This window comes from Coturnix japonica, chromosome 8, assembly GCF_001577835.2.
Source record: "Coturnix japonica isolate 7356 chromosome 8, Coturnix japonica 2.1, whole genome shotgun sequence".
NCBI lineage: Eukaryota > Metazoa > Chordata > Aves > Galliformes > Phasianidae > Coturnix > Coturnix japonica.
The window spans coordinates 6,506,337-6,532,637 of record NC_029523.1 but is presented as its reverse complement, the minus strand read 5'-3'; the positions used below and the strand labels follow the sequence as shown (position 1 = coordinate 6,532,637).

General features: G+C 43.0%; 1 protein-coding gene across 1 annotated transcript; it reads left to right on the top strand.

Moving 5' to 3' along the window:
• The first annotated feature begins 4,769 nt into the window (after positions 1–4,769).
• Positions 4,770–17,006, top strand: SELE (selectin E). Its single transcript, XM_032446276.1, has 13 exons — positions 4,770–9,905; positions 10,197–10,271; positions 10,705–11,091; positions 11,854–11,961; positions 12,078–12,263; positions 12,496–12,681; positions 12,787–12,976; positions 13,810–13,970; positions 14,373–14,558; positions 14,886–14,993; positions 15,433–15,454; positions 15,559–15,613; positions 15,969–17,006. The coding sequence occupies exons 2-12, from the start codon at positions 10,235–10,237 to the stop codon at positions 15,596–15,598; spliced, it is 1,611 nt and encodes a 536-aa protein (XP_032302167.1). The 5' UTR covers positions 4,770–9,905; positions 10,197–10,234; the 3' UTR covers positions 15,599–15,613; positions 15,969–17,006.
• The last annotated feature ends 9,295 nt before the right edge of the window (positions 17,007–26,301 follow it).

Sequence of the window (26,301 nt, the reverse complement as noted above, 5' to 3'; positions counted from 1 at the left end):
ACCCAGTATCCCTTTCCTTTGTTTATCTTGCACCTTCCCTTTTCCTTCGCTATAATGATACATGAGATGGCTATTTAAGATCCTGCTATCTGGATTCCTAAATCTTTTATTTATAAAAGCAGAAGGGTTGAATCTCTTACTAACCCTGCCCTTAAATATCACTGAAAAAAGTGGTACGTGTACAAAACAGGACAAGTTTAAGCCTCAGAATTACTAAGTGTTTTTTCAGTCTTCGACTAACTTACTAAGCTGTAAAGTTAAGTACCCAATAGCTGATGATTACAGAGAAAATGCACTGGCTTCCTTTCTTGAGTAACCTATTAACTAAAAGGCTTACTGCAAAAGCCTTGGTAGAAAGTTGAACTGGGTAACTTGTGCATGAAGATTTATGGTATTATGTCTGTAATTTAAAGATAACCTGGCCTTCAGTAGAGTTTTTGAGAGGCTGCTGTTAACTTGTAGACAACTGTCCCTTTCATTGTCTATGTGGATTGCCACAAAGGATGGGGAAGTTGTGGCTGTACTTCAGTTGTAATGGAACACGCTGAGGTAGCGGAGACATGGAGTTGGTTTATCCTGCCAAAAAGAAGATTTTTTCTATGGTGTGGGTCTCAAACCTGTTATTTCTAGCTTGTTTTTAGTGCTCAGACCATCCTAGTTAACTTGCATAACATCATAAAAGAAGGACGCTGACTTGTGTTTTAATATCAGATGTAACATTTCATTCCAACAGGAAAAAAGAAAAAAAGAAAAACACCCCCCAAAAACCAACAAAACAAAAAAACCCACAACCATACAAACCCCACACCAAATCTCCTTTTACAAGAGTACTGGAAAATAATGTTAGTGTTAAATGACTGTGTAAAGTGTACATTGTGTTGCAGCACAGCTAAGGAGCTCAGCATGGGATTCTCTCATGCCATGAGACCTATCCAGGTTATTAGAATCAGGAAAAGGGAAACAATCTATTTGAAGTTCAGTATTATAAATTTTTCCTTTTATTGAGTTCTGTGACAGTAGTGCACACGATGTAAGTATGTGTTTCATCTGTTTTTGTATTACAGGAAAGCATTAAGGACAGATTTTTGAAGTAGGTGATTTCCATCACTCTCATACAAGAGAAAATAAAATGAGGGTTAACCTTCAGCTGTTCTCACAAATTCTTTATCTCATGCAAATGAAATACTGTTGTACCCTATGTACGTTGTGCACATCTAGGGCCACAGCTCTGCTTTGCTGTGTGGCCCACTCATTTTAATAGGCTTTGAATGAAGATTTTTCTTCAACAACTGTTGGTTACCAGCTCCTCAGATTAGCACTGAAAGCCAGATCAAATACAGGGTAATAACATTATCTGTCTGCATATAATCTTCTGGATCTGTGTATGTGTTGGTAACACATACCAATAACCTCGTTGCTCTGCTGGCTGAAATTCATCCCTAATGTTCTATTTTCCTTTGCTCACAGATGGTTTGTATCCATTTGGGCTTTGTACCAACTTTATCCATTTGTGTACAGAAGACTTACGATCAGCTCCTTGCTTACCTGGCACTTTTAAAGGGTCCATCACATTTTGTGAGCTTTTCTAGCTGCTGCTGCTTCCCTGGTCTTAAATACCATCATCTGCTAGGCATGTGGGAAAACACTGCGTCAGGGAGACACTGTAGTGTCCATGGCCTTGTAGTCATGGCCTTGAGCGTGCAATTTCCCAGATCAAAGATAAAAAAAGAGAATGAGGAAGATGAATGAGAATGTAATTGTATGAAGACTGACTTGCAGAATTCTGGGTATGGATTGATTGGGAAAAAGCCAATGTGTTTGCTCTTGTTTTTATTAATGAAGAGAGTATGGATCTCCTTTGGCTTAACCTTCAGATAACCCTATGTCTTTGAGTCTATAGAATACAGAGCAACTGCAGTCCCAACTTAATTACTTAAACCTAATGTTTTGACAATAGAGTAGCTTCACTTTTGTAGCTTATACAGTCTAACATAGATTGTGTCACTTAGAAGTACCACTAAGCTGAACTCATACCTGCTTCAGGTAAGAACATTTCTTTCAGGTCTGGTGCTATTTTATAGATAAGTAATAATCCTTTCACTTGATCCACTTCACTTCCCTCCCTTGATCCAATACCTATTATGAAAGTAATCTAAGCTGATTATAAAGAACCAGACTCTGCTACCAATCACAATCATATGTGATTATAAAAGATTAATAAATGCCTATTGATAACCACAAAAGGAAAAAAGATCATCAAACCAAATAATTTGCACCAAGAAGGCTAAATTTACATTGAGGATGATGGATTGGGGATCTGTCCTTGCTTTTATTTGAGGGAAAATGTCTTTGTGTGCATTGCTCTTTAAACTGGAGCATAAAAAGCAAAATAAAACATGACTCTAGTCAATACTCTTTTGCCCTTCCATGAAGTGGAACAGCTTCAGGATAGATGACACTCACGTTTCCTGATGAGTCAAGGAATCTAGAAGTGGTGGAAGAGCAAACACCTCTCTGGAAAGTTGAAGTATTGTTTTCTGGCACACTAAATAAACAATGTTCAAGTGACCTTAATACCAGCTAACAGGAACTTTAAAAAGCTTTGTGGCACTGTTATTTGTGCAGGAAACAATAAGAGCATGGAACTTAATGCTGTTGTTTTCAGTGTTAGCAGTGAACGTCTTTATTCTTGAAACAAAGGCTGTATGCTTCAAGTTATCCTCCACTAGTGAGCCTATTTTAAACACTCGTTTAACATAAAGTTAAACCAATCTAGCTAGTGGACCTCTGCTTCTTTCTTCAAATAACACACAGATGTTATAGTGACAGCAACCTTGTGCTGAAGTGGATAGAGTGCTCCTGAATGAGTACTTAGCTCAAGGTGTTATCTAGTGATCTGAGAAAAGTCATGACTACAAGGAATGGTCTGCCTTTGCCAGCTGATCCTGGGTCAGGTTCTCGTTGCTGTGCAGTTGTTCCTTGCAACTGCAAAGAATGCTGCTTCAAAGATTTCAGATACTAAGGGGTAAGATCTCATTCAGCAGTATGTCTGTAGCTTGAGTGAGAATTCTTTCTGCTGCTTGGTATTATAAATTACATTTGACTTTAATGATAGTGTCTAAATGTAGAGCTTTAAATATGGAGGCCAGCATCACCCAAAACATCTTTAGGGTATGGAATCCAAAACTTCTTCAAAACTTTGGCTATAATTTTCTGCAGATAACACTTGCTGAGTTCATTTACTGCTTGTTTCCCATTAAAAGAAAGAAGATCTGAACTATCTGCACAGGCCCTGTCTGAAGCTCATTTAGCAGATATTTCTTCCTAAAGCAGTAGAACTCAGATCTGTAGAAACCTGAGAAGTTACGGTATTGAAGTATTATCTAACAGTGATTTAGCTGTGGACTGAAACATATTAAATATCGTGTCCATAGGTGTATGGAAATCTACCTAAGACTGATATAAGCACTGAAAAGAACAGACCTGAAGTTTGGACATCTTAAATCAATGGTGGGATATGTTAAGCGAGGAAGTGAAGGCACAGCTCTCATCCATTTTTGATGTTTCTCCTTCATAATGCTGCGGACTGAGAATGGAAAGTTACATTGGTATTCCAGTGCTACTGATAGTTCATCTGGAATTTAATAAATTAAAACGGTATTTTCTGGGAACTGAGGAAGTCAGAAGGCTTGAAAAGACTCATTACTTTTCTGACCATTCCTGCAATCTCTCTGGGAGAAATGCAGAGAAAACATTTCACACAAAGACCACTTTTACAAGAACCAGCTGTCTACTTGATCTCTTAATCCTGGAACAACTTTTTTACTCTTCTCATTTGCCAAAAGTTTAGCTGTTCTCCTCACAACCCTTATCCCTTCCAGTATCATACGCTTAGGCATCTCCCCTGCTGAGAGCATAAGAGTATGGAATGGACCCAGGCAGTAAAATTAACATTGCCTGATTTGTACGAGTCATATTCATCCATCCTATGTATGGAGGGTGAGAAGGCTCCAAGCCATAGGATCCAGCAGATAACTGTGATCAGCTCCACCTGCAGTCACAAGCAGCAAAGATCTAGATGTTAAGACAGCCTCGCTTTTATCCTAACTGAAGGTGTGAGGTGCTCTGTCACTTACCAAGTTGTTTCCTCTGCTCCTGCACTCAGCTTTCTATTTCAACGGGCTGAATCACACCTTGCCAGTGCAAGTGATGATGGGCCTCTAGTTAGATTAACGAATGTGAATTTTGGCTGGCTTAGAGGAAATTGAGCATTATGAGTCACATCAGAGAGTTCCCGAAATAAGAAGAGGAGATAAGCTTTTTGTCTCCTGGGATTTTGCTCCAGACAGAATGGAGACTGTCTTAGGCATCCTGAGGAATTCCAACTTCTTTTGTAGCAGCAGTTGTATTACCTACTCTATTCACACTTAATGAGATGGAGGCTGAGGGATGAGTATGCCTTCAGAAATAATCTTTTCTTCCCATCAAGACCTCAGGGAAAACATGTACATTTTCCCCTTTGTCTCTGAATTTCTAAATAATTAGTGTTTCAAGCTCCTGTCTAAACAGGAAACACCTTCACTACTGGCACCAGAACTCCTTTTCCCCTCAAGGCTGGCTACAGCTTTCCTCTTCTATGGAACTAAGAGGAAGACTGAAGCTTTTTTAACAGGACTTAAACATTTTGTATAGTCTTACAGCTCATTGCCATGGGAGAAATGTCTACCACACAAACTATATTGACGTAAATACATTTGAAATATTTTCTTATTTGAATGACAAATATGTTTACTATGTAAGAAGTGTAACTGAGTTGCTCAGTTATTTGATTCTCTATTTTGTCTTGACATAAAGGCATAGTTAACATGCTTTAAGGGGAAGGCTAAGTTAGAAATTATTTAAATACAGGTGAAACCTTACAGGCAACAAACCATTCTTTTTAGACATGGCCAAAAAATCTGAGTTTATGCCTGTATTTACATGTATATACTAAGGTTTTCTGAGAACCTATCTTGGATCTGTCTTATTTTTGTGGTAATAGCAAATCCATTAAGATTTTTAATCGTTTAAAATAATTTTAACTGCCTATTTCCATAAGCTCCTGATAAAGACACTGACTAATTTTTTCCAAGCCAAGACTTAAATCTCCAAAGGAAGGAAATTCTTCGTGAAGAACTTCTGTTCTAGCAATGCTAACACTTCAGCATCCAGAAAAATGTCTTTTACAATTCTATCACTACCTATCAATCCAACCACTATTAGTTATACACCAAGTGGGCATATGGAAACATTCATTGAATTCCTCCTAAGTACTCTAACACACCTTATAAATTTCAGAAGATCAAGTAGATTTCTGTTGTCTATCATTCTTTTCTGGCTGGAGGAGTCATTAAAACAGTTATAGATGTTCACTTTGTGAATATAGGCTCTATTTTCTGAACACACATTACTGGAACTGCAATGCATCAAGAACTGGTAGTTAAGATGAGATAACTTGCAATATGCTTGCAGGTCAGGCAAACAAAATGGGGGTGTCTGTAAGAAATAAAACAAATTTCTCGTTTGAAAATAGTGCAGGGAGTCATGAGTATGAATGAGATGGTCCCTAATTCTTCAAAAATCAAAAAAGAATAAATAGAACTTTTTTCCAGCTCTAAAAGATGAATTGACTGTGTTGCTCAGGATTTTATTGCGTATTATCTGATTTGCTTCCATGTTATTGTTGGTTGGTTGTTCTTCAAGTAGTGGTGAAATGTGTTCGTTTTATGACAATTTCAACTACCCATGTTTCACTTGTTTGCTTATAAGAAAGTCTCATGGAACGGCAGTACGGGCTTTGATAGTGGCAATCTGCAGCGCGCTATTCTGTCTTTGTTACTCAGCCTTCAACTACAGACTGATAACTGGCAAAAACTTGACTTACTGTTGGCAGATCTTACTATTCTTCTGTAGATTTTTCACTTGTTTTCCTTAGTATTCTCCCTTACAGTTCAAGTATCGTTCTAGGTACTAATGTGAAGAACTTGGCTTCTAATTACCTTTCTCTTAAATCTTTCTAGGTGTAGAGAGACAATACTTGCTTTTCACCAGCCCTCTGACACATACTCTCAAAAGTAATTATCAAGAGATAATGTGGTTGGATCGTTAAATGCTAATTTGGTCATATGTAGCAAACAGAGCAATCTTTACTCCAGTCTGACCTGTCCTCTTTTCCCAATGCATAACACTCTTGCAGTGAGTATCTGCTAACTTTTCTGTATACAGAAAGAAATCACATTTGACATGTCCTCTGTCAATGGCAGTCCCTATTTGAATAGCGGACCTGAGTAGCTTTACTTATTCTTACTCTTAGTATGCCTATATAGCTTTTGTTTGTCTGTTATTTCATGCAATGTGTTATCAACTGAACTGTCCAAATAGAAAATTAGTTTCTATTACATAATCCTTAATAGGCATCTATCTTTGTAATGGAAAAGAGGTAGTCTGGAGTATTCCAGTTCATTTGGGAAAAGCTAGGTTTTAACTGGTGGAAATGAAGGCCTGGTGCCCATAAGAACAAAAAGCGTTGAACATTCTAAAAGCTTGACTTCATTTAGATGTCGTTTCCCATTTTATTTTATTTTTTTTTGACAGAGGAGTTGGATTAATTTAATGGAATATGCCTGCATTTATGTAGGGAGTGAACAACTGCACTCAGCTCAGAGCAGTGCAAGAAATGATGTTCTGTATTATGTTCCCAAATCAATTGCTCAAGGAAGAAAGAGTGCAAATGGGAAACAACAATGAAATGAGAGGCAGGCTGGATGGTATTTCTGGCTTGAGCACCTGCAATTCAAAAGACATACCTGCATCAGATGTACATTTTTTCTATAATATCCATAAGGTTCAACATGAGCTTTCGCTCGCAAGAATCCCAGTCTTCCTGAACAACACAGGAGTTGAAGTTTTTAAGTGCCTTTAACTTTAATGAGGCTTTAACCTCTGAGGTTTGTGCTTTTAAAAACACTTCTCATGATTTATTTGTGTGCGTGAAACTTTACCATTTGTATTTGTATTCCATTACATCAAAATGAGATAATATTATCCTTGGATTAAACAGCTCCCTGGGAAAAACCAACAACAAAAAAAGAGCCCCGTGTTGGTGATGCACAGGGGAATGCTGCCAACAAAAAGAGGCATTCTATTTTAGGTGGGAGTCTTTACAGACATATTGCACTGGGGCTTGTGTGGTGTTTTTTAGTGTTTTTTTATGTGGTTTTTTTATCTACTGCAGACAAGAGGTCTCAAACAGTCCTTGTAAAGGAAGACTATTGTAAACTGTGAAACACACTCTTCCTTCCCTTGGAGATTCCGCTGGTGAAAACAATTCTGATATAGTTTCCTCCACTCAACTTTAGAGCTTCTGCTGAGAGAAGAATGAGCTTTTACCAGTAGGAAGCTTGTAACACAATTTAAAGCAGTGAATCTCCAGGAATGCGTGAAGGATTTTTTCTCCTCCTGGATCTGAAGAGGATATAAACTGTTCTGAAATTGCTTATAATTCCTCTCTGCCTACAATTATAACAGCTGATCAATATATTGAGCCCTCTCAATACATCTTTTGTATTAGTTCAACGCTTAACAAACCCCATGACATTTTACCCTGCTCTGTGATGCACCATACAAATACCTTATAGGTTCCACTTTGTTAGAAGACATATGAGCAGCTGAGGCTGAGAAACCAGTCCTGTCTTGATGTCCTGTAAGACTGGCTGTAACAACTGAGGCTGGCCCAGGCTTGAGGTCACAGAATACGGCTGTAGAAAAGGCAAGAGTTAACCTCGACTTTCCAGAGTTTCTTGATGGTTTGTCTGTGAGTCTAACTTTGCTAAATCACACCTGCTAGAAAGTACACCCCTCCCTGCAAATATTCAGTGTAAGGTTTTAATTCTCATTCTTGACATTAACTGATTTTGACAAGCTTTCAAGGACTTCATGCAGCTTCTAGGAAAGTTGATTTTGATAGTAACAGCTTACTGTATACTACTTACTGTATTCTCTTTCCTTTGATGGCTTCCCTTAATAGACAGAGATTTATCAAGCTACGGATTCTCACAAATGTTTTACTTGTTTGAATAAAGTAAAAGGCAGTCCTTGAAACTGCTTTATGCCTTTACCCGGTCTACCTGTTCTGCTGTAATATTTATCAGCAGCAGCTCCAGGTGGAATAGAATGGTGATAGCTTAAGCTGTCAAGCTGTCAGCTGATATAGAAAGGAATATCTTAACATAGTAACTTAGCTTAGAAATAGGTTGATATATTTCCATTCTTAGGCACTTGTTATGCTGAATTCAAAGAGAATGTACTATGCCTTGTCCCAGTTTTGAGGAAAAAAATCTGCTGAAGTAAGTATATTCCTTATGCCTACTATGAGTATACCCTATGTGTGTCTACCCTAGGAGATACCCTATAGATAGCCTATGTTTATCCATCAGATAACGGATCCCATTTTCTGCATCATATGGTGTGGTGATGTGCTGTCAAGACTGATGTGCATTGGATCTGTCACATCCCTCACCATCCCTGAGGGGATGGGTTAGTAGAAAGGAGTAATGCTTTTGAAAGACCAAGTGAAAGTTCTCCTTCACTCAGACATGCTGAGAAACTGATTTTTTTTACTGATTTTACTGAAGCCATGCAGCTGTTCTACTGGACAAAAAAGTCCATGTTCAAACTCCATACTGCTGATCAATTGCTGCTAGGATGCCAGCATCGTGAAGTGCAATACAGTGTGTACCAGGATGATGCTGATCATACCTGTAATGGTGAGTCTTTGTGCTTGGAATACTAATTTAGCAGCTGAACCATGTGCTGGAGATTTCATGGTCACTGCCTAAGTGGCTGTGGAACAAGGGCTGAGGTGACTCTACTGGTCAGGCCACCTTCAATTGACCAGGGTTGGGACTGATGTGTAACGTGGACCTTGCAACATGTCTTAAGTTTCATGCCTTTGCATAGGGTGGAGAACCAAGCATGTTCACCTACATACAGCCCTCAGCAGTACATGCTGTGTATCCAGAAGAATACGTAGATATATAGATAGCCCATAACGCCTCATCTACCATCTATAGCACAGTGTCCATGACTACTCAGGTGGGTGCCTTCATACCATTGACACTGTAACTGCACCATGCAGTGGCGTAATTAATCAGTGTATACACAATCAATGTGTGTGTGTGTATTCAGTCTACAACTAGTATATTGTCTCATCCACCTGAAATATTGTATGTACCTGGTTAGGAACTGTAACTATTGAGATGAGGATATCAGAATGTATTGTCCAAGGTGAAAGCCAAGTCCACATTCTGCACAATATGCTGTGTCCCACAGGGAAGAAATTGACCAATGCTGCAATTTTAATCTTTTAATCAATTAACTACTTAACCAGCTTTTAGTTGTCAGTGCCTTTCCTACTGAGATGCCAAAAGAACCCGTAGCAGCTTGGTGTAAAGCATTCTCCTAGGAGAAAAGTTGGAATCTACTTAAACAACAAACTCTTTAACTTTCTCGCTCCTTTCTGATATCCTGGAACTGTGTGCTTCCGTCAGTAAAGCTGTAATCTACCACTTGGCAGCTTGGCAGCACAGCATGGGAGGGCTGATTGGCGAGGGGAAGCATCAAGCTTCATGTGTGAGGAAGTGATCCTGGGGTTTTCCAAGAAATTTCTTCTACATGGAATTTCCCGTACTACAAACAGGCTGGCTGAGAGAATAAAAGGCTGGAGTAAAGGCAGGGGAGACACAGTCCAGACTCTCTGAACTGAGCTTTATCTTCAAGCCTGTGTTCAGCAGCTCAGCAATAGAAAGCAGTCGCTGAGAGATATTACAGAGGACTTCTACAGCACCTGAGTAATACAACTGCAACCTGTGAGTATAAATAGGCTATTTTATTATGTTCTATGTCTCAGCGAGAGGAAAACTGAAGGGAATTCTGTGCTAATATATTTTTTGAGAGCTATTTAAATTTAAAAGCTATCCTGACATTAAGAACTGTTTTAAATGATCGATCTTGCAAGCATGAAAATCTTACTTAATTCTTTAGAATGATTCTGTAAAGGTATGCAGAAAAGATTACACAGGCAGCATTTTATGTTGGACAGTAAAAAAAAAAAAAGTGGTGTATTTTCTATACAAATATGTTCCTTTGATCTTTCATAGCCATCTGCTTAAAAGATAAAGAGAAAACTCCTAGAGAAATGAATTGCCTGTGGTTCCTATCTCTTCTTGCTTATGGTAAGTCTGCAGAAAACTATTTGAGTAATAAGGTTAGTGTGCTTAGTTTTGAGTTTGGAATCATACAGATATTTTTTGAATCTGACCTAATTAGCTGGAGGCTAAACTCACATAGAGAAAAAGATGTAGCTGCAATGGCACTTTACCTTGATAGCCTGACAAAAGTGTAATTGGCTGCTATGATGTGAGACAAAATCTGCAGATCTTTGTATGAATGGACATAGTTTGACTGGCTGTAGTTGCTATACTTGATGGTGATTTGCCTGTTTTGAAGCTTGTTGGTTAATTACTCGTAAAGTTATTGCTACTAAATTTTAATGCCATTTCAGATATTGACAAATGTGCAATGCTTATAAACTTTTATGTATCCTTTTCTAGAGAAAGATGGGGGGGAAATATCCAATACCAACTTTTTGCCATCTTTTCATTCTAGGGCTTACAATACTAGAGGTGGTGAATGGTTGGACATACCATTATTCAGACACTAACATGACCTACAAGGAGGCAGAGTTATGGTGCAAAGAGAGGTATACCAACATGGTTGCCATTCAAAATAAGGATGAAATCAACCATCTTAATGCCTTCTTACCCTTTAATCCGGGTTACTACTGGATTGGAATCAGAAAAATTAACGGTACGTGGACCTGGGTTGGAACAAACAAAGTGCTGACAGATGAAGCAGAAAACTGGGCTTCAGGTGAACCAAATGGCAAAGGGAACAATGAGGACTGCGTTGAAATCTACATCAAAAGAGGGAAGGATGACGGCAAATGGAATGATGAGAAGTGTGAGAAAAAAAAGGTTGCCTTGTGCTATACAGGTATAGTATCATAAAGTCCATTTCAGTGAACCCCTGTGGAGATGAGATAGTGGGATGGGTTGTTTAACCTAGTTTTACATGCTCGCTGCCTGACTCTGTTAACATCCTACGCTTATCCTTACTTACAGGGCTGAGATTCCTCTTGTTCTAAGTGCTGGATTGATCTCACTTACCTTTTAGCCCCCAGAGTATTATACATCTTTTCTAAGCCAGCCATCAGGTCTCTATAATCAGTGGAGAGAAAAAGGCTCTTTCAGAAGTTGGCTTTCATCTCACTCTGAAGTCTGAGCTAGATAAGAATTGCCCTTTTGGGGGTGTCTCTCTCTGCTGACTGTAGAGCAGTGAGTTAAATCTAACACTCTATGTTATATATTATACACTCTACATAGAGATTACTAAGGCTAGGTTTAAAATATATATATATATATCTAAGTAAAATATCCTCCAATTCAGAGCTGAGGTAAGGAAGAATGCCTCTACCTACCTCACATACAGTGTTCCTTTTGCATTTTAAATACTACTAATATCTACCTGAGAACAAGTGGTTATAGAGTTTCCCTTGGAATCCTTTCACTGTGAGTTAGCCTGTCAAAGGCATTGATTTCTGAAATGCTTCTGTAAAATGGCAGAGTTGACTAATATACCAAAATTTCCTGCATTCCTTTTGCTTCTTTAGTGACAGAAAGATAAATGAAGCACAGAGCAGATTTAATTGCTATTGCTGATTCTTTTATTTGATGGACTTCTTTTCGTTTTTTGCAGCTTCTTGCAACCCATCTCTCTGCAGTGGCCGTGGAGAATGCATAGAGACTATTAACAATCACACCTGCCGCTGTAACCCTGGTTTCTATGGGCCTGATTGTGAATTTGGTAAGGTTACTACATCCTTTTTTCCAACCACAGAGATGGTCACACTAGCTTAGTTCTGTTTGATTTGCCTGCTTAACCAATAGACTGACTGTGTACCTTCTTGTGTTTCTTTGAAGTTGTGACTTGTGATCCGCTAGAGAAACCTGATCATGGAAGCCTTGAGTGCAACCATCCATTGAAGGACTTCAGCTACAACTCATCATGCACAGTTCAGTGCGAAGAAGGCTATGAGCTGAATGGACTGGAGTCAGTGAACTGCATGTCTGATGGAAGCTGGTCTGACACACTTGCATCATGCAAAGGTAAGCTTGCCAAGCAATGCTAGATGAGATTTCTGCATTACACATAGCAGCACTGAAGTCTATGGAGCATTATTAATCGATACAAACTGAGATTCTGGCCTAAATCTAAAGCTGTTTCCATGCATTAGATATGTTACTAAGTTTCAGAGGAAAAAAAAAAAAGGTGTTTTTTTGTTTTTTTTTTTTTAAGTTTATCCCAAGCTAATGTCTATGCTGTTTTTTATGCTTTCAGCTGTGACCTGCCCTGCCTTAGAAATGCCTGCTCATGGCTCTCTGAACTGCTCCCATCCCTCTGGGGAGCTTACCTGGGGTACTACCTGTGAGTTCACCTGTGAGGAAGGATTTTCTCTGACAGGACCATCCACGCTGCAGTGTGGATCTTCTGGGGCTTGGGACAAGCAGCAGCCATCCTGTGCAGGTATGTTTTTCCATGCCCACCCGAGCCCTCGTGGCTATGAGCATTGATTGGCATTTTGAATTCTGAGCCTCTGTGCTGACTTCTGTTGTGATCTGTGTGTTGCAGCTGTGAGGTGTGAAGCTGTAACCTGGCCAGAAGAAGGTTCTGTGAGCTGTGCTTCTGCAGATCTCGCCTATGGCTCACGTTGTGATTTCCATTGCCGAGAAGGCTATGTTCTGGGGTCCATCACATTAAGTGCATGCACAGGGACAGTGGTCAAGAGCCATTCCCAAAATGCAAAGGTGAGATTTACTGGGTTAGAAATCATCTGTTTAGTTTAACACTAGCTCAAATAGTCTGAAAAAGCTGAATAATTCAAGTATTGTCAAACATTAACAATCATCCCTGGCAGGTTTATAATATTCCTCTTAAAGAGGTTTCTAGACAGAGATCATATATCCTGTTGTATTAAATGGAAAATAGCAATGCAAGTTGAGAAACTACACTTGAGAGCTGTACTCCCAGCAGAAGTGGTAACAGACTGTTGAAGTGGAGTGTTCTGGCAAGGAACTCTTCATCTTCAGATGGGAGTTTACACCCCAAAAATGGATCTCATAATCTGGAGCCAGTATTAGGAACAGTTTGTATGCTTTAAAGACATATTTAAGAGTTCTGGCTCCACCGTGCAGCGTTCTGTAATTCCTGTTTCCTGAGACATTGCTAGAGGTGAAGGGCAGTACTATGGTCGTGTAGGGGAGATCTCCAGGTCAGACACATTCTCTTGTCATCTGAAAGAGGAGAATTTATTCTGACCTACTCCAAGCTAATGTCTGTGCTGTTTTTATGCTTCAGCTGTGACCTGCCCTGCCTTAGAAATGCCTGCTCATGCTCTCTGAACTGCTCCAACCTCTGGGGACTTACCTGGGTACTACCTGTGAGTTACCTGTGAGAAGATTTTCTCTGACAGGACATCCACGCTGCAGTGTGGATCTTCTGGGGCTTGGGACAAGCAGCAGCCATCCTGTGCAGTTGTTTTTCCATGCCCAACCGAGCCCTTGTGGCTATGAGCATTGATTGGCATTTTGAATTCCTGAGGCCTCTGTGCTGACTTCTGTTGTGATCTGTGTGTTGCAGCTGTGAGGTGTGAAGCTGTAACCTGGCCAGAAGAAGGTTTGTGAGCTGTGCTTCTGCAGATTTCACCTATGGCTCACGTTGTGATTCCATTGCGAGAAGGCTACGTCTGGAGGGTCCATCCAGCATTAAGTGCATGGCACAGGGACAGTGGTCAGAGCCATTCCCAAAATGCAAAGGTGAGATTTGTTAGGTTGGAAAATGTTTTCTTGTCACCGTGCAATACTCTGAAATCCTTTCCCTGAGAGTCCAGGTTCAATTCAATCAATATACAGCACTGATTCAGTGTACAAGGTAATATTATGGCCTCAGCAGAGGTTAGCCTTGGCAGGGAAATCTTCTTGTCAGCTAAAAGAGGAGTATATTATTCTGATCTGCTCCAAGTTAATGTCTGTGCTATCTCTTATGCTTTCAGCTGTGACCTGCCCTGCTTTCAGAATGCCTGCTCATGGCTTTCTGAACTCCTCTCACCCCAAATCCAAAAGATTTTGAACATACAGTGTACATTTCCTAGTGCAAACATTAAGGTCAAAGACAGGAAAGGCCTTTATGACTTAACCATTTTCTTTTCTATATTTCAGTTGTACAGTGTGAACCACTGAAGTCTCCTGAGAAAGGCTCTATGGATTGCATACATACTGCTGGGAACTTCACATATAACACAGCCTGCCACTTCAGCTGCCTAGAAGGATGGAATCTCGTTGGATCTCGTATTCTTGACTGCAGCCATTCAGGAAACTGGAGTGCCAGTCTGCCCACATGTGAAGGTATTCTATTTGTGAATAGCCAGAAAAAGATGTCAGTAGGTTCCTGGCCAAAGTAGGAGGTATGAAGGGTGGAGGGGATAACAGCAAGCAATAACTTAGAAGTTGTGGAGCAGCTCACCAAGAGGCAATAAGAGCTCTTTCCCTGTCCGCAGTAGGAGCACGATTGGCTCACCTGATGTGCCTTTGCTGTAGATCTCAAGAGCTCAGCCCCTCTCTATCTGGGCAGAATTCAGATCCTTGAATCATTTCATTGTTTTCAGTCGGACTCTCAAAGAGAAGGAAACCACATGCCTCTTGATCTCACTGCAGCTGTTTTTCTCTCTTCAGCTTCTCAAGAAGTTGGCTATGTCACTGTGGGTGTAGCAGCCACCACTACCTCTCTGCTTGCTACAGCATCCTTCCTCTTCTGGCTTGCAAAACGGTTACGAAGAAAAGGTGAGCAATTGGACTGTTTCCATTAATTTTATTTACCTTCCTGAAATTTCTTTAGTAGGGAGGAAAAACCTCCAGACCCCAAACATTTTCCTTTTGAAAAAGTGAAAATATTCATGTAAACAAATTCCAGTGTTACTTTCAGGAAGTCTGTATGTGTGACATGTTTGGTTTCAGGATAAACATTTAAAAATCTGAAAGAGTTAAAACAAGAGGTGAAAAAGCCAATGGTTATTAATCAGTAATAACAGCCAGGGAAAGTGAATGGGAGTTTGAGCTGGGGCTGATGACAATACAGTAATAACTAGCAGTGAGATTTCTGTTGCTAGATGAATGGCTTTTTATTAAGTATTCAGATAAGAGTTTTCAATAGGAGAATAAGTTTGCAAGAGAGGGCTTTCATCTTGAAATGCTAACATTTCTTTTCTTTTTCTTCTTGCAGTAAGGAAATTCACTCCTGCCAGGTAAGTTGTGTCTCAAAAAGCAGCATGAAAAGTGTTGCAATCCCTTTGCTATAATCCACTAGGCATAGAACAGTTGTCACTAAAGTACTTTTCTGTTCTCATAGCAGCTGTCAGCATCTCACTACTGACTGCCAGAATGTCTAACTCCGGGTGTTTCAGGTAAGCACACGAGATAGCTGCATTCCCAAATTCTCTTCCTTCTAATCATGGAAGTAATCAGAGCCTACTAATTTCTACGCTTGCAAACAGCGATATCTATGCCTTGTGGTACCTAACATGCTTTTTGCCACTGCACCAAAGTTCCTAAGGAAACAGATAGATTTACTGATTTAGAAATGGTCTTTCGGCTTCTAAGGGTTTATTGTGCTATGTTGTCTGTCTAGCGGTATATAATATTAGGAATGCTTTGGTACATTTTTGCTTCCTGCTGCATACAAAATTCTTCTGACGTGACAGCAAGTACAAATCTGTGCCAATTTTTCCAATTTATAGAGGAATGCTCTTCTCTCTGCAGGAATTGAAGCCATCTTTGCTTATGTCTCAAAGATTTTCAGGAAATGAAACTGCATGCAGATCAGCAGCTGACCAGATGTTTTTACCTCTTGCTGACAAGATGATTCACCTTGTGTGCTGCTCGAATTTTGAACTCAAGCTGTCTGGTATTTCCATAGAAAACTAACAAGCAGAGAGCAAAACTCTGGCCTTCTGGCAAAACACTGTCTACATTCAGTCATGTAGTTATCATAACTGGGAGCTTGCCATGTCTTGTCCAGATGGTGAGCAAATAGTAAGCTGCTGCCTAAGGAGGAGGCTGGTTTCTCCTCTGGTCTACTAGGTGAGGTACCTAGGTGAGGTGAAGACATGCATTATTTCACATCACTTATTACACAGCTGGAGATGTCTCCTTTGGAGACATATGGGTTATGCTTGCAGAAACAAAATAATTGGGGTTAAAAACATTCTCTGAATTGCTTTGAAGCCATTGATCTGACTTGTTGTTGAAGTCATTTTATTTTAAGATGTTCCCATATGCCTGAAATGATACAGGCAACTATCCGGGTTTCTGCTGCATGTTCCAGAAAGCCTTTGGACTTTATTTTTGTTGATGGCACTGGGAATGGTAGTGCTTGAACTAGGTACTCTGGTTTCTGAATGCAGCAAGTAGATGGGAAGTTCTCATCCCCATGGGATTGTGCACCGTAATACAGATGTGTGAATGTAAATATTTAATTTGTTGTGTTATTTTTACTGAGGACGTTTCTGTGCTGTTAATGGCAGATGTATTTAAAACACCTGTTCCTGATCTGGGCCCAGGACATTTGAAATAAGTCAGAAATATGCAGGCGTGTAATCTTATGAATGTAATTTACGAATAAAATAGAAGCCTCAGATTTTTATATATGTTGCAGGTATGATTTATTGTGCTGTTAAAGGACCTCAAGTGAGAGTCTTAAATTATGTTTAAGTTATAAATTAATATCTCCACTAGACTTAGAACCTGATGTGTATTGTCCTATTTGTAGCAATATTTAATAAAATGTTTTCAACAGAATGCTCCCTTTCCATCCTTTAAATGTGCCCTTTGGATATGGCTTCAGCAGCAGAAAGTTGGGATGTGGGGGAAGATGGTTAAATTGTAAGGCTGGAAGCTTACACTTAGCTTTCCGTGTTTTCAATAGTAGTCAAGGAAAAAGCAGCCGGCAGATGGCACTGACTACCTGAGAGCCAGCACGGCCATAGCTGGACTCAAAGCCAGCATTTCTGGTCCTGAAAGGAAGAAGGCTCAGCATTGCATCCCATAAAGAAAGTGCTTGAACCAGCAGTGAGCTTCGAGATGTGCATGCTAAGGAGGGGGAGCTGAGCAGTAGGAAAAGCAAGTGGGTGACCTTGGTGCACAGTTAACCACAAAAGCCACTTAGCTCATACAGCCCTTTTGAAGCCTATTCTGCTGGTAAGTTAGCAAAGGGCTGGGAGAGCATGGACTAGCAGGTGAAAGCACAGCTCTGGGGACCAGCAGTGACTGATTTCCAAGGGCTTCCACTCCCACTCTGTCTTGGGCTATAACAAACACTGCCTTCGCTGTGGCTGCCCTTCCCCAGCCCTTGACACATCCAAGGAAGCTGCACTCTGGCTGCAGCAGCTGCCAGGAGCCAGCCTATGTTGAGGTGTGCTCCAGCCCTAGGCAAGGCTCAAGAGAAGTCATCAATCCAGCTAGCAAAGATAATCAGAAGTTGCTGCACCAAGATGAACAGGGTCCATTGCTGTTTATCCCAAACCGATTAAGAAGCTGAGAGCGGCTGCCAGCGCTTCCCCCCGCCTTGACAAGGTGGGGCCCAACCGTGTGAGCAGATGTAGAGCAGTAATCCTTCAGGTTCCCTGAGGGGATGTAGAGATTAGCCCGAAACGCCCTGCTCTGAATCCCTGCAGGAGCTGTTTTGAGAGCTAAACCACCACATGGGTCTCCCAGCCTGTCCTTGTTGTTGTCCTCTACATGCTTAGTGCTGTAGCATCCTCTGGAGACAGCTGCTCAGGCCAGTATGGCTCCTGCCATTCAGTCAGGGCAGCCCAGCTTCTCTCCTGGGAGCTGACTGGAGCTGGTGCTGCTAACAGCTTTTCTTCACTTCTCCTGGGATCTTTTAGGACTGGTTCTGTTTTCTCTTGCTTCAGGACACAAATGGGACATGGTTTCGTGGGCATGGTGGTGATGGCTTGGTTTTAGGACTAGATGATCTTAGTGGTCTTTTCCAACCTGAATGATCCTATGAAATTACCAACTGTGATGTTATGGCATGTCCAGGCCTATAAGATCTTCAGAGAGTGTAATGAACACATCTGTGTCGTGGTGACCATGAGTGCAGCTCTTCTGGTGTTTGATGGCTGTTTGGATCCTGCTCTGGCCAGAGAGGCTGTGGGAATATTTGCTGTAAGATGCTCACTAAATACCTCTGTTATATTGCTCATATCGCCATGAGACCACCAAAGCTCCATGTATTCTTTGCTGGAGGAAGTTTCCTTGTCTCCTGTTGTTCTATTTCCCTTAAATTCCTCAGTTCTCAGTTGGGCCCATGGCAGTATAATCCCTGCCAACATTGGGATTGTGCCTTGTATTTTCATAAGCAATTAGCCATCAAACAAGCAGTCATTTACTAGGACCTGGCTGAAGCTGCCTTCCACAGCTCCGGTTTACAAGGGCTGGACTGGACCCAGCATTTGGCCAGCAGTTCTTAGCTCACAAAGGTAGGTCACTGCTACAGGCTCTGGGGGCTGCCAGTCTTTGCAGCTCCTCGCGTGCTTTGCAGAGGACTGGCAGCAGAAACTCTGAAGCTCCTGCAGGAGTTGGAGTCATGATCAAATCACTGACCTGCCCAGCTCCTGCTCTGGGAGCTGTCAGAGATTATTAGGACCGGGATGCCAGACTGCCACATGCAATGTCTATGCTATGTGATGTGTTCAAGCCCTTTGTGTGTCTGTTTTCTGTCCCAAGTCTTGCTCCTGTTTGCATTCCCCCAGTTCTTGCAGGGAGACTGGCTGCTGCTTCCTGGCCTGAGCCTGCTGCTAATGTACAGCTGCTGCTGGGTACCCTATGAGGGGTCTTCAGCCCAGAGGAGTAGGGTGCTAAGGTGACTGCTGGAGCTGTTGGTTAGGGACAGGCAAGGACACAAGACTGTTGTTCCTTGAGAGCCATATCTCACAGCAAATGAGAAGTACAGTGTGGCCTTGCCTACAGGCTGGCAGGCCAACCTCCTGTTAGCATTAGGCAGAAAAAGCTTAGCAGAGGGTAGAACAGACACAGGCATTACAGTCCAGCCTCTAACATTTGCACAGTCATATTATGGGTCTCCTTGTCTCAGTCTATGGCCTCTCACATGCAGGTCTCTAGGCTGAAACAATGAAAATTGCAGGTTAAATTTGGCCAGTGAAGTCAAAATATATAGGTTGTTATTGCTGCTCACCTGGTGCTGTTAAATCTTGCCTAGGAGAGAGGCAGACCTGGCTCCAGTGATGAGAAAGAAATCCACTGCCCAGAAAGTGCTCGCACAGCTGATGATGGCCAATGCTTTCTCCAGCTCAGGAATACTGCCAAGAACAGGGCAAAAAAAAAAAGCCTCCTTAGCAAGGCAGCAGATGCCCCCAGGCAGCTGCCAGCAGGTTTTCTACCTGCCTTCCCACTTCAGGAAAGGACATTCCCTGAAAGGCCCAACAGTTGCTTTGACTTTCAACCTAGGCCAAGTGGGACTTTCATCAGCTTCTCGCCTCACCAGCTGCCACAAAGGCAGCGAAGGCAGGTGTGAAATTGCAGGTGACTTGCTTGCTTCTGGCACTCCAGTGCTGTCATTTTGGGCTTCTGACAGCCTTTGAGTGGGCAGGAGGAGGGAGCAAACTGAATCTATGCCTGCTGGAGCAGGCTTGTGTCATGGAGCACTTGGGTAGAAGGTAAAGGGTTAAAGGGAAGGCAGGAAACACTGCTTTCAGGGCTTATTCCATGGCGCCATTTCTGGGAAAGGAGGGGCTGCAATCAGGCAGGATGTTTTCTCTTTGGGATCTTGGGAAATCGAGCCCAGCCTGACGTACACCAAGGGGGAAAGAGAGCGCAGCCAACGCTGCACGAAACAGCGACGTCCCCCCCTTCATCTTATCTCATATCAGCGCAAACAACTCAGATAACATACAAATCAGACATGGTGACATGCTGGGTTCACTTGGGTAACAAAATGTGCCACGGGGAAATGATACTGTTTTAGCCAAAATGACAGCAAGCGTAGTTCTAGAAAGTCCTATCCTAAGATAGACACGGCCCTATTCCATCCTCAGTGTGCTCCTTTCCCATTCCCATTGCTGCAGCTGGTGCCAGGGTGGCTGCAGTGGGAGAACAGAGTAAACCCTCACCACCTTACATTAACTCTCTTTTGACCAAGACACAATTGTTGGAAGCAACCCGATGGAATACATTGATACCATATTCACCTCTTGGCAAAGACCAAATTATCAAACCTTTAGAATACCTGCAGGTTTGGCAGCGGGAGAGCCTGAGCAGAGCTGAGACCCTCACTGTGTTCCTTTGGAGGGACAGCAGCAGTTTGCATTCCATGGGTAATTGGCAAAGCCACAGTGCATTTTGCATGCACTGCTCAGACATCCTCCTCATGCAGAGTACACTCAGGTTGGTGGTTCATTCGCACCAGAGCCAAGCCAGCTGTTCACCTGAATGCATTTATCATGCTGCTCCTTTGTGCTAGGGCAGGTAGATATCACTGCTGGGGTCAGCACAGATCAATCTGCTTCATTTTCTTTTCCCTCTGTTAGCTTTTCTTCACAAATATTCAGCACCACTTCATTGCCCAGTTGGAGCAGAGGGTGTAAGTTTTGCTCAGAGTGGTGTAAAATCCCATCTGACGTGCCAGAATGTTAAAAACTCCACATCTTCCCTGACACTGACTTCAAAATCCAGATTTTAAAGCACACAGGAGGTAAGAAGTTTCTTGTGCAGCAACTGTAATCACTAAGAAACAAGCACCTCGCTCCTCCAGTCCACTTGGAGTGCAGAGAGCACTGCTTTACCCAGACTGCAGGCAGCGTTTGCTCAGTTTGGCTGCACTGAGGCCATGGGCGGCTCCTTTCAGTGCTGATGAGTGTTTCAGATGCTGCCAGAGGAAGCTCATAACGTGCAAATGTTCCTGTGTGCACACGAATGTCGGGCTGGCCCGTGCTTCTCTTTTGTCACCTTTACTTCCTGTTTCCGCGCAGATTTTAGTTCTTGCCTCATTAAATGGTGAACAACCCGTCACAGCATCCTTCCCTGTGTGCTGCCTTGAAGGTCAGCCTTTTGTCCATGGAAACTGGTGACTTTTAAATGACTTTATCCGTGTAGGAATGGTTGCCAATGGCAGATACTCTCTGCTTTCACGTCAGCATTGAAGCCTAGCTCCAGAAAGTGATCTGCCTCTGGGAAACTGTAGAATCATTAAGGTGGAAAAGACCACCTTGTCCAACCATCAACACATCTGAGCTTGCACCTGGGAAAAGAACTTGTCAGAGCATCATAAGAAATAAGATTTGAGAGGCTCTGAGAAGTCACCTACTCCAAAGCCCTGTCCCTGGCTGAGAGTGATGGCACTGCAGGTGAAAGCAGACACTGCATTGCAACCCCGTGCAAAAATCAGGGGCTTTTTGAGTGGGACCTGGGCAGCTGAAGGGATGCTCCAAGGAGTTCCAGCCTGGATCCATGGCTCCTGGGTGCTTTGAGCAGTTTGCTGTCTGAAACTCCAGCTCCTTCAGAAATCCCAAGCTAGGGCTATTAGCTGCATTGGCTCGGAGAGATGAGCACTAATTTTATTTCCCAGCATCACCGATGGCTAAATCTGAGCAACTTCTGCCTCTGCATTATGCCAGCAATCTGTATCAGTTGTCCTTCTGCTCATGTGTCTGGTGCAGGCAAATCTGTGCCTTTGAGGCCTTTGGATGCTGTGGGAACAGGTGCAGTATGGCACTTGGAGAACAACAGATCAGAAAACATATGGGACAGCCCCAGCTCTTCATTAACCTAATTGCTATAGCTTCCACCAAGGTCTGCATGTTTGCCTCGCGTGTTGCATCCGGTGCAGGCAAGCATGGTCTGTGACAGAGTGCAGATGCAGCAGCCCCTTCCTTCCTACAAGTGGCCCAGCTGTCCAGATCACCTCCATAAAACCTAGCCAGCAGCTCACGCCTAAGGTGCGCTGCCCTAGAGATGCTGTAGGCTTTTCTGAGGAGACTGGGTAGGAGTGAGAGATGGGGTTTGAAAGGAGTGTTTAGATCTGCCTGCCCACTCTGCATCACAGGATGCTGATTGCTGCTGCAGGGGCAACAAGTCAACCCAGCTGCAGGTGGCTGGCTGATAAGTGGGTTGAGCCAGCTCACCTGCATACTTGATAGCAGGGTGAAGCCAATAGGTATTTATAGGAAGAGACTGCAGGGAACCTTCTAAATGCTCTTCACTTGAAGAGCATTACTGGGTTGTAGGGGATTCCTCAGGACTACAGAGCAGTGAGAAGAAGCGTCAACAGACTTTCCTAACCTCTTTTGTTGCTCAGGGAATAGCAAGTCTTGCTTTAAAGAATCATTCTTCCACATTGGAACTGTCTGGGAGGGTTGGGGAGGAAGAAACCAACAGTCTTAATGTAAAAGATTTGTCTTTTCACAACAATGAATTGTAAAAGCTGCCTTCCTAAAAAGGCTACAGTAACCTCAGGGTTGCCTGAGGTTCAGATATGTCCTGTAGTGAAAATCCTTGCATTTTGCTCCAGACTGATATTTGAAATCAGTTGTCCAGATGCAGCCCAGCCAGCTAACCCACACTTAGCAAGGGAGCAGCTCTTCCTACCAACGTGCTTCACTCCAGCAGAGCCTGGATGATCTCTGCTACTCAGCACAGCAGAAGGGGCTGCCTGAGAGCTGCAGAGATGCTAGTGAGAGAGGAGGGAGAATGCAATATCTGATGTGGGCACATCTTGTCTGGCCAGCCAAGCCAAATGGTTATCACCTTTGGAATTGCCGTGCTGTTCAAAAAGCAAAACAGACATGTAGTAGTGTTGGCAATCTCTGTAGGAACCTCCTGTCTGCCAGATTCCATCTCCCTGCCCTCCCAGCAGGTGCCAGCTGGGTTTTTGCTTTCTTTCATCCTAGGATCATGTTTCATCAAAGCAAGCACAGTCAGGGGACCTGGAGCCTGAGGGCTTACTAAAATTAGGCCCGATCTTAGGTCCTGTTTGTAAATCGTCTCTGGGCCTGGTGGCATCTGACGTACAAAAGGGCTAAAATCAGAGTTTGCAAGTCCTAAGTGCAGCTATGTTTGTGTTATTGTTTGCTGAGTCCTTTGGGGCTGCTGCTGTGGGCCTGTTAGAATGAAAACGCGGCGTATGGGCAGATCAAAGAGCCCCCGTCAAAGAGATTTCGACACAGATGAGCAGCCCATGCTATCAGATGGGCTGACAAAGGAGGATCACGGGACAAGCACCAAGGCACCAATGTTGACACAATCCAACCATGCTCACATGGGGCTATGACTCAGTACAGGAGTCAGACAGGTTTGCTGTGGAGTCCTCTGGGTTCCCTGCAAAAGCAACCAATGAACAAGACATGATGTCCTGTTTGAGTTAATGGGGCTTAAACGAATCTTTGAAGTTGGATGGAGTGTTTTGAGTTTGAGTGGACCTGGATTTTGCCAAAGCTTCCCTTCCTATTGAAGCTACTTAAAAAACAGTAGTTAAAAGGAACAACTATGAAGGACAGCTCAAACCACATGACTGGAACAGGTGTTTGGAATTATGGTATGAAATATCTTCAAAAAGGGGGTGAATAAGCAAAGACAAGGAAGGAGGGAGTGTGAAAAGTGTGGCTTGTGCCTGTTTGTTTGTTTGTTTTACGTTAACCTGTGTATTTTTGAATGAAGAGAAAGCATTGACTTCAGGTCTCTGGCCTGGCTGTGATTGCTTAGCATATGCTGCCTTGGAAATCAGTTCCCATTGGCAATGCTGTCCTCACATCTTGATATGCCAGTTCTGCCTATCCACAGTGTAGAAGATAATCCTTTAGGTGCTGATTTGAAATAGCAAACCCTCCCAGCTCCAGTCTACAGGATGGGTGATAATTTTGGTGCGGGTCATGTCTTTTGTACCTATGTTGCAGCAACCAGTGTTTTGTCTGCTGTAGTGTACCCATGTACTGTAGCTTGTGCAAAGGAAGGATTGTATGGGGTGTGTTGTGCCCCAGGACGGGGATGGAGCTCCAGTCTTGTATCCTGGTGGGAGCAGGAAGGGTGTGCAGTGAAAATAAACAGAAGGAGGCAATTTTCCTCTCTTCATTCACCTGCCCTCCCAACACCTCCATCTGCACCCTTGGGAGGTGTGCAGGTGGTGGCTCTGGCTTGGGAGAAGGGGCTGGGTTTTGAAACAGGCTGACCCCAAACCCAACATCCTAAACTACACCTGAAGACCAGTTTGAAATCAAGATGCGCTTTCAGGAAGCTTTGCAAGGCATACACTTACTGCAAATCTGTCTATAAAGGTCTACAGGCTCTCGGTTGACGAACAAACAACAGCATTTTTTTCCTCCTAACAAGGTTTCCTTAGAAATGGATCCACTGCTGAATCCTGAGTCTGCCTGGCATATTCCGGGGGACATCTGGCATAAATTCTTCATTATTAGATTACATTAGTTGCAGCAATAATCATTCACATGGGATTATTACATCCAAGCTTGTCTCATTGCCTTTATCCTTTCACACATTGTCTTTCCTGGTTCCCCTTCAAAGGGCTGTCATGAGCCTGTGTCAGAGCAAGAAATTAACTCGTTAGTAATTTATGCATCATTTCCTCCAGCCACGTGTATTTAGGGCAAGATCAATAAAATATAATAAGGAAGCGGGTGGGTATTGTCACTGTGGGGCTGATATAATTTCTCTGGTATCACTGTAAATCCTTCCCTCCCATATGAAAACCTGCAGTCCTGTCCATCACTAGCTTATTTCACTGGGCTGTAGCAACAGGACATCAATTCAGCTCCTTTGTGCGCTGGCAGAGTTCATGTCCTGCTGCTTCTGCTCTGAGCTCTCAGAGCAAATGTTTAAGTTTTTGGAGGAGCAGTGTTTCATAGCCTTTTTGCTGTCTCCAACCATGTAATTAAAGCTGTGCCACCTAACAGTGCAGCCTAATTTCTGGAGCTGCTTCATGCCCTGGCATCTGCTGTGATAAGTTTGGTCTGAGAAAGGGAGAAGGGAGTGCAGGAGGGATCTGAGCACTGCTGCTTAGGGCACTGAAGTCTCACAGGTTGTGGGATATGGAGAATCAAATCTGAGGTGCATTGAACCAGCAAGGTTCTATTTGATGATCTGAGGGCCTGGCAGTGATGGAGAGGCTTCAGTTCCTGAAGGCGTCTAGTAGGATAAGTCTTGAGATCACTTTGCACTCCAGGACCTGCGTGTTTTGTTGCCTTAAACATGGAGCAATTCAGGCGAAGGAGATGTTCAGAAACCCCTCGTGGGTCTGACTCATCCCCAGAGGAGCCCTGCTTGTTCAGGGCTGGGTAGCACATGGAGTACAGGATGGGACAGCAGGCAGTGCAGCCTTGCCCTCCCCAACCCCAGTGATGTTGACACAGGCTGAAGTGGAGTGCAAGGAGATGAGTTCCTGAGATTATCAGTGTAGACAGGGAGAGGAATGTTGTTTGCTCGTAGCTCCTCTCCATCAGGACTGGCAAAATCCAAACACAGAAGGGAGATGCCGGTGGACGCCCACGCATGGTCTGAGTGTAATGGAGATAAGCAGGCACAGGGACAAAGCCAGGGGGTCTGACTGCAACACAAGACAAATGGGTTGCAGCACAGGCTGACTGCCTTCTGAAAGCCTACTGCAGACAAGGGTCTGTCCAGGTCACCCATATGCAGACAAGGATGTTTCTCCTCATCACCTACCCCTGCGGCACCGAGACAGCTTCACTGAGGCCAAAGCCAGCTCTGCTTGGTCTCCACTGGAGTCCAGCAAGGATATGGCTAACACCGTGTCCTTCCTAATGGCAGATGTTGTTGTAGAGCAGGTATGTTCACAGACAAGAGGAAAAAGGCCAACTGGCAGAGAGAAAGCAAGAGAGGAGCAGGAAAGCTGAGCTGAGGGTGCTTGTGATGGGAGGACTGATGTTTTGTGTTGTTTGGTTCCATCAGGAGCCAAGGTTAGAATCATAAAGATTGTAAAAGACCTCTACAATCATCTAGTCCTTGTGGCCAGCCCTCCCCCCAGCATTGCAACACCTCGAAAGGACAGGAGCCCAAAGAGCAAACACAGGAAACCCCAGCTCTGGTCAAGGTCTGGGAAGTA

Bases quoted from the DNA above. Each gene is read 5' to 3' on its own strand.
- SELE (XM_032446276.1), top strand. From the start codon at position 10,235: ATGAATTGCCTGTGGTTCCTATCTCTTCTTGCTTATG. The intron at 10,272-10,704 runs GTAAGTCTGCAG...TTTTCATTCTAG, and splicing joins CCTATCTCTTCTTGCTTATG to GGCTTACAATACTAGAGGTG. The intron at 15,455-15,558 runs GTAAGTTGTGTC...CTGTTCTCATAG, and splicing joins AGGAAATTCACTCCTGCCAG to CAGCTGTCAGCATCTCACTA.